Source organism: Monodon monoceros, unplaced genomic scaffold (assembly GCF_005190385.1).
Source record: "Monodon monoceros isolate NGI ecotype Baffin Bay Population unplaced genomic scaffold, NGI_Narwhal_1 Super_Scaffold_5, whole genome shotgun sequence".
Lineage (NCBI taxonomy): Eukaryota > Metazoa > Chordata > Mammalia > Artiodactyla > Monodontidae > Monodon > Monodon monoceros.
The window spans coordinates 44,084,348-44,098,598 of record NW_021703782.1 but is presented as its reverse complement, the minus strand read 5'-3'; the positions used below and the strand labels follow the sequence as shown (position 1 = coordinate 44,098,598).

The window sequence follows — 14,251 nt, the reverse complement described above, 5'->3', positions numbered from 1 at the left end:
GTATAATTTTCCAGTCCAGTAACTTCTGACAGCCATAGTTTTGTTATTATTATTATTATTTTTTGCGGTACGTGGGCCTCACTGTGGTGGCTTCTCCTGTTGTGGAGCACAGGCTCCGGACGCGCAGGCTCAGCGACCATGGCTCACGGGCCCAGCCGCTCCGTGGCATGTGGGATCCTCCCGGACCGGGGCACGAACCTGTGTCCCCTGCATTGGCAGGTGGACTCGCAACCACTGCGCCACCAGGGAAGCCCATAGTTCACCATTTTTAAGTGTACAATAACGTGCTTTTTAAAGTAAATTTAGAGTTGTGCAATCAGCACCACAGTCTAGTTTTAGAACATTTGCATCAACCCCCCTCCTCCAAATTTCTTGTGCCCATTTACAGTTAATCCTCATTCCCACCCTCAGCCCCCCAAAACACTAATGTGCTTTCTGTCTCTAAATATGTCTCTTCTGGATATTTCATTTAAATGGATTTTGTTTTTTGACCAAAAAAAAAAAAAAAAATCAAAGCCACAGAGAAACCACATTCCTAATTCTGAAGCTATAGTCCTTTATTGTGGCTCATGTATGATAGGCTGATACAGGATCAAACACTCCAATACTTTTATTATTTGTTGGATAGAAGACTTTTTCTTTTGTGAACCAGTGTCTCTGATTTGAAGTTACTTTAGATAGATTGAATAAACCATATTGAAAACTATTGAGCCAGTATGTCATGTTGAAAAGTAATGAAAAACTATTGTTTGGTAGATTGGGAAAGAGTGTTCAAAGAAATACAATAACCAAGAGAATATTTGTTATTTCAAATTTAAAAAATGCACAGCACTGATACAATGTTATGCTTCTTAATTATTAACACTGGCCTTGATTGTAAATAGCAATTTATAAAAATGCCTGGAAGATCCATAGTAAAGAATATAGAAATGTTTGTATTATATGAATTTCATGTTTTGTTAAAGATAATGGATTTTCATAATAACTGACAATTATGGATTAAGACTAACATTTAGGCAAAAAATGTAAATTAGTTGTGTCAGAGCAGCAGGGGTTTGTATTTCATGCCATGTTCAGGTTTGACTTCCAAGAGATTTAAAATATAATATTGGACTTCCCTGGTGGTCCAGTGGTTAAGACTTCATGCTTCTACTGCAGGGAGTGCAGTTTCCACTCCTGGTCAGGGAACTAAGATCCCGTATGCTGCATGGCACCGGCAAAAAATAAAAATCAAAATTTTTTAAATTTTTAAAAATTTTTAAAAATTTTTAAAAGTTTTTGAATTTAATTTTTTTTTGAATTTGAATTTTTTTAGTGTAGTGGGGAAGTTAGTTGATTACTTTAATAATCTTGCTCTGCAGCCTACAAATAACATCTTTCAGTAAATCAGCGTTCATTCAATAACTGAAAAGAAAGTATATTTATTCTTTAATTCATTCTGTTTGTAGTCTAGGGGAGACTATGCATGTAAGTAAGTGATTGTACATGTGTGTATGTTTCTGATGTGTAAGTTGAGTTTCCATGTTAAAAACAATACTATAAAAATGCGTTGGATTGTTATGCTGGTTATGGACTTTGAGACTTTGCTGATTTGCTTCTTAGCAGTTACAGCTGAAGGACAGCCCTGCTTCACCTTGTTTACTTCTGCATCTCTTGATACAATTCTCAGCTGGGTTTGTAAGAGAAGCACACATGTTGATCTTGTTATCCATAGATCAGGAGCTCTGCGGTCTCTTGGTTCTGTGGAGGGCAGAGGATCTGACAGGACATAAAGGCAAAAGTTGAATTTTAAAGGAATTCACATTGACCTAAAAAAGAGTTGATTTTACTTTTTGACATATGATATGCATTATCTCTAAAAGTATCATCAAGTTTTCAATTATATACATTAACAGCTTATTTTAGCTAAGAGTTAATTGTTTCATTCTTTTTATTTCTAAAAGGATAAGGTTTATCATCTTAGTTATGTGTCTGACCCAGTTGTAAAGGGGCAAGAAAACTTTTTGCATATTACTCTTAAACAAGAGAGCATTTTATTTGACTAGTATTAATTTTTTTTTTTTTTTTTTTTTGCGGTACGCAGGCCTCTCACTGTTGTGGCCTCTCCCGTTGTGGAGCACAGGCTCCAGACGCGCAGGCTCAGCCGCCATGGCTCACGGGCCCAAACGCTCCGCGGCATGTGGGATCCTCCCGGACCGGAGCAAGAACTGGTGTCCCCTGCATTGGCAGGCGGACTCTCAACCACTGCGCCACCAGGGAAGCCCTGACTGTAGTATTAATGTTAAAAACTGTAAATTGTTGTTTTTATAACTAGCTCTGAAGCTTCTCTCTTCTGCTGAGGGTCAGAAAATCCCAAAGTCCTCCTTGCTGCTAGTGATGCCAGTTCTGCAGATATTACCTTCTACTGCCTTGAAAGACTGTATATCCCCAGACGAAGAAGGACCATCGAGGCAGCAGTTGGCTCTAAACCTTTTAGAAATGGTACAGCAGGAGTGCTATAGAGACGACCACCAAAAGGTAATGAGTTCGTCCTTGTTTCTCTTACATAAAGGTTAATTGGTAATGTGGGGTTTAAGTCACTGCCGATAATCTCACCTCCTAATGATGTATCTGTCTGGGTTTAAATTCTGTCATTGAACTTTACCGTTCTGTCAGGCACTGGTGTAGATGTTAGTGTATTCTTCTGGACTGTGAGGGGGCGGTAGTCCGGCTGTGAAATAAGTTTTGGAAATGCTGTGTAATCTTTGTTGCTTGTTGAGTTGCCAGTGTACATTAGTAGTTAAAGGTCCTGAGGAGTCCTGCAGAAAAGGGGCTAGTTCTATTTAACCTAGTGCTTCTCCAACATTTCTGAGCATGGAGCCCTTTTTTGTCATCACTGTCAGTGCGGCGTATTGCTATACCTGCCACAATCCATGGTGGGGAATCTCAATTGCCTGGAAGTTCTGGGATGTGTAAGAACCAAGAGGCTTTTGATGCCTCCTGTATGTGGCCCTACTCTGCTGTCACACTCCATTCCTATCCCTGCCTGAGGGCTTCTTACCTCACTCTGCTCTGTCAGTCTCACTGTTCCTGTTAGAATAATGTAGAAGTATTGTCAGTGTCTGGTTAGTGGCTGGGTTCTAGCCTGTATTCGTCAGACTTTTTCTTTTTTTGGTACTTGAGTTTTGCCTTCGGTAAAATGTAGTATTATTCCCAGCTATGACTTTTATGGGGATTGAATGAGGATTAAAGAAGATAAAACTGGTGAAGCATCTTAAGTCGCCAGAGAGAGAGGCATTACATAAATGCAAGCTAGTGCCTTAGTTGTTCTGTCTGCAAAAGCAGAGATTCCTCTAATAATGTATGATTAAATGTTCTGGCAGCAAAAATCCAGCCATTGTTAGGGATTGCTGGTCCTGTTCCTTGTTTGATCATACAGCAGAAAGTAGCCTACAGGCAAATTGAATGTATGCTACAGTTTCCTCAATCCTAATTGTTTGACTAAAACTTTAAAACTTGAAATAGGTAATTGATTTGCATTAAGAGAAGGAAGTTCTTGCATCTGCTCTGACAGGACTACGCACTGTGGCCAAAAATTTCTAATAGCCTTTTACCTTCCCTCTTGGTTTGCCCATAGAGAACAATACTTGGATTCTGAATGGGGGTAGGGACAGGGCACTATGTCTGAGAGTTCTGTTCCTTTAAATCATGAGTGATACGTACTGAGGATCACCCTAAATCGAATGTGTAAGTACTCAGCTTACTATTTGTTCAGGTGTGAGTGAATCTTATTCATGAGCACTAATAGCTGGATTTTTCTCTTTAGCAGCTGGTGAAGAGGGAGGAGGAAGGAATGCTATTAGGGTATAAATGCCTCCTGATGCTAGTGTGCTGCTTTCTTGAGCCTTTGAGTGGATGTATGATCACCCTTTAAAATAATTTAAGCCACAGTTTACTGTTGGCTTTTCTTCTGCAACCGTCCAGACTCTAGATTCCAAACATACCTGTAAATTTAACTTGCCCCAAACCCTCCGAGTCTCTTCCTGAATCTTTGCTTTTGCACAGGATGATCTTTTATCTCCTTTGCCTGATCTACTCATTCTTCAAGACCCAGCCAAGTGTTCTCAGCCTCCCTGAGTCAGAATTCATTACTCTCTTTCCTTTGCATCCAAGTACTTTTAGCATTACTCAGTTGTGTTGTGTCTTAATTGAGGGGGTACGTATTTGTACATTCGACTATGCTGTGAGCTCACTGAGGGAAGGAATCTTGGCCCTTTTCACACTTTGCCTTTATTTTCTAAGCATGTTAATATTTAAATTGCAACAATTGTTGAACTTTTGGTATTTCTCCCACCCTAGGTGTTTCTGCATTGTCTTTTTCAGCTGATTATAGATGGGAAAATTAAAAATACTTTACCAGTTGTTAAACTGAATACTCTATTTTCCACATACTTAAAGAAATAGGTAACACCCTAGCTTATTTGTCTTTGCATCCTCCACACTTGACCTGTTGTTGGCCGCATAGTAGACGTTCAAGAAATTTCTGTTCAGTGAGGAATGTGTGCTTCTGATACGAATACAAAAGATCATTTTACTGTCTTGATTTATTGCAGAAAGACTTTGTTTTAAAATCACAGATTTTTGTTGTTTATATTTTTATTATTTATTTTTAAATTGGTGACTCCGACTTAGGAGTGTTTGGTTTAGAAATAAAGCGTTTCTTCAGAAGTACAGTTTTTCTGATAAATGAAACCAAGGGTAAATATACTGTACCATGTAGTTCTCTATTACCTATCCATTTCTGAAATGTTGATAACCATGAAATAAAACATATTTTAACTTGTCCCAATTTGTAAGAATTAAAAAAGATATCAAGCCAGCCATTCATCTCTTTAAAATAAAAGATTAACATAATCTAATAAGCTTTTATTTATGGTGTATGAAAAACAGGATCCCTTTGTAGCTGTTAAATGTGATATTTAAAACCACCTATTTGTGTTCTCCTAGGTGAAAAAATCAAACACTGGTTGTAAACTCTAAAGTCCTTAAAATCTTGCTGCCCCCTACCCCAAAGAATGTTGCGGGGAGGTTGGAGAAAGCACCAGTGTATAAGTCAGGGTCTAGTTAGGAGAGAGAAACCACACTGATAATTTGAACAAAGAAAAACTTAATACGAAAAATCGTTAACTAGTAAAAGGTGTTTAATTATTGAAAGCTGTAAATGAGGCTCTAAGGAATATCTCAATAACCAATGTAGGGAGCAGTTACTACTTCTAGGGCTGAGGGAGAGTACGCAAGTATGGAACTAAATGGATCTCCCCGCTCAAGGCTGATATCACAGCTTGTTGGAAAGATTGTAGTTATGGCCTGCTAGCTGGTGAAGTGTGCTGGGAGTGCCATAGGCCAGAGCTGGGACACAGGAAGCCAACTGCTGGGGTCTCTTGCGTGCTCCTGGGAGCTATGGTTGGGTGAAATAAAGTGGGAAAGAGACTTAAAAGCTAAATTCCTGCAATTATATAGTAGGGCAAGGTTCAGCTCTGGAGAAATGTTTTAGTCAACAGAAAGATTTAGAGACAGTGTGACTGAGCTAGGATTTGTCATACATTTATTCATTGGTACTTTTTGATAATGTACTTTATTCAAACTTAAATAAAGTACTGTGAACTTTATTACCTTGGAATAAAGCAGTGCCTAGTAGGTTTCATTCACAGTTGCTTTGAAGTAGTATATAGTAAGCAGAAAGCATTTTGAATATTTGTCTCTTAAAAAAAATCAAAATTTGTAATAGATTGTTGTCCTATTTATAGCTAAAGTTAACATTTATTGAGCACATGCTCTGTGTAAGAAGTTATATGGGTCAACTCATTTCTCACAGTAACTTTGAAATAGTTTTGTTTTGCCATTTCCAGCTGTGTGGCCTTGGACTAATGGTTGAAGCTCTCCGGCCCTTGGCCAGATGGGCAACAAAGCCCCTGCTTCGTGGTGCTGTTTATTAAGCATGTCTTACGTTCAGGCTCCATTTTAAGTGCTTTGCCATATATTAAGTCATTTGATTTTATCTCACACTCTTTGAGGTAGCTAATATTATTGGTCTAATTTTATCCAAGAGTTAACTGAGGCGTAGAGAAGATAGGTAACTTGCCAAGGGTCATGCAGTGGGAGGCTGGTTATTTTTTAAATTTTTTTTCTGTACGCGGGCCTCTCACTGCTGTGGCCTCTCCCGTTGTGGAGCACAGGCTCCGGATGCGCAGGCCCAGTGGCCATAGCTCACGGGCCCAGCTGCTCCGCGGCACTTGGGATCTTCCCAGACCGGGGCACGAACCCGCGTCCCCCGCATCGGCAGGCGGACTCTCAACCACTGCGCCACCAGGGAAGCCCTGGTTATTTTTAAAAATAGATTTATTGAGATAAAATTCTCATACATACACTTTACTCATTTAAAGTACACAACTCAATGGCTTTTAGTATATTTGCAGAGTTGTGTACACAACAACACAATCAATTTTAGAACCCTTTTATTACTCCAAAAAGAAACTACTCCCAAATAATATTCCATTGTATGGAGATACCACGTTTTAGTTTTTCATTCATCTGTTGAACATTTGGGTTATTTTAATTTTTTGGCTATTGTGAATAATGCTGTTATGAACACTCTTATACAAGTTTTTGTGTGGATGTAGGTTTTCATTTTTCTTGGGTAGATACCTAGGAGTGGAATTGCTAGGCCATATGGTAACTCCATGTTTGATCATTTGAGGAGCTGCCAGACTTTTCCAAAGCAACTGCACCGTTTTACATTACCACTAGCAGTGTATGAAGGTGCCAGTTTCTCTACATCCTTGCCAACAGTTGTTATTGCCTGTCTTTTTTATTATAACCATGCTAGTGGGTGTGAAGTGCTATTTTGTTGTGGTTTTGATTTGCATTTCCTTGATGATAATCTTATAATACTCATTTTACAAGTGAAGAAATTGAAATTAGGGAGGTTAATTAACTTCCCCTCATTAAACAGGTAGTGGATGGTAGGATTGAGATTCAGATTTTGTCTGTTCGACAAATAGAGTTTAGATTTGCTTATACTCTATTGCCTCCACTTTGTTTTTTTGAGTTTTTTTTTAGCTGAACAGTGATTTATCATCTTTGTGCTGAACTTGGGAGTTAATAACAGCATTTTGGATTTACAGGGAAACAGTAAATCAATAGTAAGTTGAAGTAAACTGGTTTCGTAAAAGCTTTTGGTTGGAAGTTAAAAGGAATTAGATCTTGTGCTTCTATCATTGTCTTTTTTTTAACTTTTTATTTTATATTGGAGTATAGTCGATTAACAATGTTGTGATAGTTTCAGGTGTACAGCAAAGTGATTCAGTTATACATAAACATATATCTATTATTTTTCAAATTCTTTTCCCATTTAGGTTATTACATAATATTGAGCAGAGTTTCTTGTGCTATACAAGTAGGTCCTTGTTGGTTATCCATTTTAAATATAGCAGGTGTACATGTCAATCCCAAACTCCCTAACTATCCCTTCCCTTCACCTTTCCCTGCTAGTAACCATAAATTCGTTCTCTAAGTCTGTGAGCCTGTTTCTGTTTTGTATAAGTTCATTTGTATCATTTCTTTTTAGATTCCACACGTAAGCAATATCATACGATACTTCTCTTTCTCTGCCTGAATTACTTCACTCAGTTTGACAATCTCTAGGTCTGTCCATGTTGCTGCAAATGGCATTATTTCATTCTTTATAATGGCTGAGTAATATTCCACTGTATATATGTGTCACATCTTAATCCATTTCTCTGTTGATGGACATTTAGGTTGCATCCATGTCTTGGCTACTGTAAGCAGTGGTGCAACGAACATTGGGTTGCATGGATCCCTTCGGACCATGTTTTTCTCTGGATATGTGCCCAGGAGTGGGATTGAAGTGTCATATGGTAGCGCTATTTTTAGTTTTTTTTTTTTTTTTTTTTGTGGTACACGGGCCTCTCACTGTTGTGGCCTCTCCCTTTGTGGAGCACAGACTCCGGACACACAGGCTCAGTGGCCATGGCTCACGGGCCCAGCCGCTCCGCAGCACGTGGGATCTTCCCGGACCGGGGCATGAACCCGTGTACCCTGCATCAGCAGGTGGACTCTCAACCACTGTGCCACCAGGGAAGCCCTATTTTTAGTTTTTTAAGGAACCTCCATACTGCTCTCCATAGTGGCTGCACCAATTTACCTTCCCACCAACAGTGTAGGGGAGGGTCCCCTTCTCTCCACAACCTCTCCAATGAAATACCGCCTCACGCCAGTCAAAATGGTTATCATTGTCTTCTTAATAACATGGATACCGGGGATGGTGTTCATTGTCTTCTGGTGATAATTAACCACTACCAAGCCTCTCAACTCTTGACTAGATTCTTCATAGAGGTGTAGAGTTGAAGGACTCTCTTTAAGGCTTTATCTTTTCTAGTCTTCTACTTCTGGTCTGGTGAGTGATAAATTCCTTCTAGCAAAAACTGGTCCTACTTTTAAGTGTCTCTAGGTTTGTTTCCACACTCCCTCTCCACATCAAATCCTGGCCCCATTTTTGTTAAGCCTGTTTTAGTCAACATTATAGATAACTGTTGTTCTTTTAAGTTAATGAAAATCTGTATTGTTCACCTGCATTCACGATTTCTTTGTCAGCCCTCTTTAGACAAAGAAGTACTAGCAGATGTCTTATCGTTAATATTTAGTGTACCTGAAAATTTTTATTAGTTTTTTTAAACATATTTATTGGAGTATAATTGCTTTACAATGATGTGTTAGTTTCTGCTTTATAATAAAGTGAATCAGTTATACATATGTCCCCATATCTCTTCCCTCTTGCATCTCCCTCCCTCCCTATCCCACCCCTCTAGGTGGTCACAAAGCGCCGAGCTGATATCCCTGTGCTATGCGGCTGCTTCCCACTAGCTATTTTACATTTGGTAGTGTATATATGTCCATGCCACTCCTTCACTTTGTCCCAGCTTACACTTCCCCCTCCCTGTGTCCTCAAGTCCATTTTCTATGTCTGCGTCTTTATTCCTGTCCTGCTCCTAGGTTCATCAGAACCTTTTTTTGTTTTTTAGATTCCATATATATGTGTTACCATATGGTATTTGTTTTTCTCTTTCTGACTTACTTCACTCTGTATGACAGACTCTAGGTCCATCCACTTCACTACAAATACCTCAGTTTCGTTCCTTTTTATGGCTGAGTAATATTCCATTGTATATATGTGTCACATCTTCTTTATCCATTCATCTGTTGATGGACACTTAGCTTGTTTCCATATCCTGGCTATTGTAAATAGAGCTGCAATGAACATTTTGGTACATGGCTCTTTTTGAATTTTGGTTTTCTCAGGGTGTATGCCCAGTAGTGGGATTGCTGGGTCGTATGGTAGTTCTATTTCTAGTTTTTTAAGGAATGTCCATACTGTTCCATAGTGGCTGTATCAATTTACATTCCCACCAACAGTGCAAGAGGGTTCCCTTTTCTCCACATCCGCTCCAGCATTTATTGTTTGTAGATTTTTTGACGATGGCCATCCTGACTGGTGTGAGATGATATCTCATTGTAGTTTTGATTTGCATTTCTCTAATGATTAATGATATTGAGCATTCTTTCATGTGTCTGTTGGCAGTCTGTATATCTTTGGAGAAATGTCTATTTAGGTCTTCTGCCCAATTTTGGATTGGGTTGTTTGTTTTTTGATATTGAGCTGCATGAGCTGCTTGTAAATTTTGGAGATTAATCCTTTGTCAGTTGCTTCATTTGCAAATATTTTGTCCCATTCTGAGGGTTGTCTTTTTTTTTTTTTTTTTTTTTTGCGGTACGTGGGCCTCTCACTGTTGTGGCCTCTCCTGTTGTGGAGCACAGGCTCCAGACGGGCAGGCTCAGCTGCCATGGCTCACGGGACTAGCCGCTCCGCGGCATGTGAGATCTTCCCGGACCAGGGCACGAACCCGCATCCCCTGCATCGGCAGGCAGACTCTCAACCACTGCACCACCAGGGAAGGCCCCTGAGGGTTGTCTTTTCATATTAGTTTTTTAAAAAGTAAAGGTTTGCGACTATTTCACGTCTGAAGATGATTTGCAACCATTTAATATTCAGTTAAATGTTATTTTTCTGTGTTTTCTTCTCTCTTTTTTTTAATTGAGATATAATTCCCCTGACATGAGCCTCTCTTTTATTTTTAAACACCTACTTTCTCCTCTAAAACACAGGGCCTACCAGCACTTTCACAGGTCCTCCCCCAGGCGGTGGGGCTAGGATTTGGTAGCAGGTGCTGAGAGAAAACCCTTGGTGGCACCTTTGCCCTGGGACTGTGCCAGTGGCAGCTGTCACTCAATGGGACAGAGAGGCCGTTCTGTGTTCTCTTATTTAACATTGTGCCTTTCTCCTCTCCTCATTGTTCTACCTTAGGAAAACAAGCAAACAGAAAACAGAGCCTAAACCTGGACTAATACTTTAAGCAAAGTAGGATTACTTTTCTGTTTCACTATGTTTACTCTGTAATGTTGCTGCTTTTGACTCGAATTATGGTTCATGGTGATTTCCAATTATTTTCTCTTATACTCATATCCAGCAATTTTATTTTTCTCTCCTAAAGATGACAAGGATAATATTTTTCTTTCCTCTGCAACTTTAGGCACTGTGCTAGTGCTTTGTGGGTACTATCTCATTATCAACTTCAATAATTTTGGAGGAAGGCAGGCATTAGTTCCATATTACAAATGAGGAAAGTAAGGCTCAGAGAGTTTGCGTAACAGCTGATAGCTGGCATGGCTGCGCTAAAGTCCTGGTCTTTTAAATCTCAAGTCCAATGCTATTTATCATTAGGCTAAAGAAATTGACTCTCGTCTTTAATGATTCCATCTTCTTGGGAAAAAAATTCTTAGACAGGATTATAATAAATTAGGTATCATTTTAAAAATTTATAATTTTTAAAATAGTAATACATTAAAATGGTTCAAGAATTATAAATGGTATACAATGAGAAGTCTCTTTCTCACCTGTGATTCTGTTTGTCCAGTTTCCACACTCTTAAAATAGAAAATGAAGATTAGTAATTATTAATTTCTTGTATATTTGTGTAAATACTTTGTGTGTGTGTGTGTGTGTGTGTGTATACACACACACACATATATATGCAAATACAAATATACGGTCTCTGTGCTTTCCTTTAAAAAATTAATTAGTAGCATTTCAGGCACACTATATGTATCTTTTGTTTTTCTGTGTGAGATCTTTTCCTATCAGTAAAGATAGAGCTTCCCTGTATGTTTTTATCCTGGCATTTACTTTCAAATAAAGGTTATCTTCATTCTTAAGCATATACTTGAAATAACTAAACACCTATGTTCTCAGAAAAACTTTTACAGCAATATTCCCAGCAACATTATTTATAATAGCCAAAAAGTGGAAACAACCCCAGTGTCCATTAACTGATGAGTGGATAAACAAAATATGGTATATCCATACAGTGGAATATTATTTGGTAATGAAAAGAAATGAAGTATTGTTATCAGACACAACATGTATGAACCTTGAGAATATGCTAAGTAAAAGAAGCCAGCCACAAAAAATCACATATTGTGTGGCTCCTACTATATGAAATGGTCAGGATAGAAACAGAAAGTAGATTAATGGTTGCCTGGGCCTGGGGGCCAGAAGGAATAAAGAGGGACTGTTAATGGGCACGGGGTTTCCTTTTGAGGTAACGAAAAATGTTCTAAAGTTAGCTGGTGATGATGGTTACACAATTCTATGAATTACTAAAATTCACTGAGTTATAAACTTTAAAAGGCTGGATTTTATGATGACGTGAATTATATCTCAATAAAGTTGTTATTAAAAAGTTTTATAAGGCTTAACTTTTACTTCTCATCCTTTCAACTGTTATTCTTATCCATGTAAGTCAGTCTCCAATAACAGGATAGTTATAATCTAGAAATTTCTAATTTGTCTCATTGTACTCTAAATGAATTGAATTATTTTTTGAGCAGGCAATATCTAATTCCTCATTAATGTCTGTGGCTTCTCCCGGGCCATTCAGACACACAGCTCACATTGGCAGAGTTCTATCCAGTCTCTGACCCTGACTGCACCACTTGACTTCCATGAGGAGTCATTCCTCAGATTGACTTAAGTGTAACATCTTCTTCGGGTATCATTTCAATTTAGAGCTGTCAGGCTATTTCTTCTTGCAGGAGTTATTCACAGTTATTAATGAATTTCCAGGCTCCAGCTGAACCAACTCTGTTCCTATCAACAGACTGTCTGTTACAAAAATGAATTGTCCTTAGTCCAAGTCTGCCATCTGCCCCGAGTTGCCTCTTACTGGGCCCTGGAGCTGGGCAAATACAGTGTTTTTTTCCTATCTTCCCTCTCACTGGTGAATACTTCGTAAGTGGTAATGGCTTTTCCCAAACTCTGTTGCTTCTGGGTTTTGTATATTGACTCTTTTTTTTTTTCTGCCTTAACTTGGAGCGAATGGTAAACATGAGGAAAATTGGTAATAAACTATTCTAGAGTTCCACCTGACAGGTATTTTCTTTTTGTGTAATCCCATTAGCTTAAATACGTGCAGAGAGGTTTTGGGCAAGAATGGAAAATTTTGTATTCATTTTGTTGGAAGGATTGATTTCTTACAATGAAATATAAAAAATAAATGAATGTCAGAAATGTATTCCTGATGGATAGATTTATCTCATTTATTCATGCCTTTTTTTGTGTTTACTTTTCAGCTCTCCTACAAGCTTGTGTTCCCTATAACCAGCATGTATGGTTCAATATTTACAGCCTGGAGGATCCTTGAAGTAATGAGAGAAGAGTCTGTGATAAGTGACTGGTTAGCTTCCGTAGAGTCATTGCTCCCTATTACCACAGCGATCCCTGCGCATGTTTTTCTTCTGCTGGCTTACCTCCTTGTTGAAGATAAAGGACGAAATCTTCGTCAGATACTGAAGGTCACTACAGAATTTGCCCAAGCTGATTCCTCTCAGGTAAAGCAAGAAAATAATGGAGCAGTAATGGGGGTAAAGCTTAATATTGGAATTGTAGATTATTCTTTCATTGTGGATAATTTTTATCAGAGTTTTAGAGTACAGGTTGCTTTTTTTTTTTGCTATCTTTATTTTCCCATTTTTTCCCTTTTTTCTCCTTACTCTGAGTTGTTGTCTACTTCGTGATGCACATGCTTCTTTAATGAAAGACACTTCGAAAGAGAATCTACACATGATGCTAATCTGTTATTTTTGTTATTGATGGATTTGCTAATTTGTAATGCTTTCATTAACTCTTGCACCCTATTCCAAGATGCATATCCCTTAGTTCTCATATCAATCTTTTAAGGTGGAAAAATTAATTAATTCAGAATAAATGGGCCTGTATAATAGGAATTAATCTCTTTTTAACTTCTTGCAATTTGATCGTATTTTTATTCAGTCATTTAATAAACAAAAAAAATAGTGGGTCGTTGTTTTATATGGTACTGATTAACATGCTGATCATGCACCATATAAAACATGCTGATCAGTACCGTATAAAACAACATGTTAAAGATATGTTGTTTAATAAACATATTAAACTTACTAAAGATAAATAATCATTTTTCCTACCTGCACAGTTCTTGGAGTATAATAATAAGATAACCATCAGACATTATTAATAAAACGCCCCCCGCCCCGCCTTTTAAACTAACCATATATTTAGCATAGATATCTGTAATTCTTTTTCTATTGGATAGAATCTCTAGAATGCATTTCCTGTTAAGGGAAGGATTTCCTAACCAAGTAGGTATGGCATTTTTATTATCTTCTCTATCTTAGTGTCTGTACTTGTGTTCTTTATGAAGCATGGTGAAGAAAAAGTCCATCTCTTTATGGAGTGTTCCTATAGGAAAAAAATTTGGTGAAGGTGGGATAAATATGTTTTCCTAGATAATGAAGTTAATGTATTTGCAATTCCTTTTTGCCCCCAACTTGTCACGCTCATTCCGTTTTGTCAGGTAAACAACTGCTATCTCACAAAAGTTTTCCCTCTGACTAGATTTCTCTGTCTGATTCTGCAAGTGGATCCGTAATGTATTCAGAGTACCTTTGTCTCACATAATGTGAAACACTTCAGCTTGCTTCCTACTTTATTTCTCCCTTCAGCTTCTGTAACAATCCTAATTCTACCAAATGCTTTTTATCACTGTTGACACCTTGTAGGATTATCTCTTTAGAATACTTAATGCACAGGTAATGCCTG

At 38.1% G+C, this 14,251-nt stretch overlaps 1 protein-coding gene and 1 non-coding gene across 4 annotated transcripts in view; both read left to right on the top strand.

Annotated features, from left to right (window-relative positions):
- The window catches only part of FOCAD (focadhesin), a 311,528-nt gene that overhangs the window by 95,979 nt on the left and 201,298 nt on the right, over positions 1-14,251 (top strand). For all 3 annotated transcript variants that reach the window (XM_029202338.1, XM_029202336.1, XM_029202339.1), the window contains exons 10-11: positions 2,315-2,517; positions 12,745-13,002. In XM_029202338.1, the coding sequence (XP_029058171.1) occupies positions 2,315-2,517; positions 12,745-13,002 (461 nt within the window). The remainder of the gene's footprint in view (positions 1-2,314; positions 2,518-12,744; positions 13,003-14,251) is intronic.
- LOC114884866 lies at positions 10,228-10,356 on the top strand. Its single transcript, XR_003790931.1, has one exon. It is a non-coding gene; the product is annotated as a small nucleolar RNA SNORA30/SNORA37 family (small nucleolar RNA).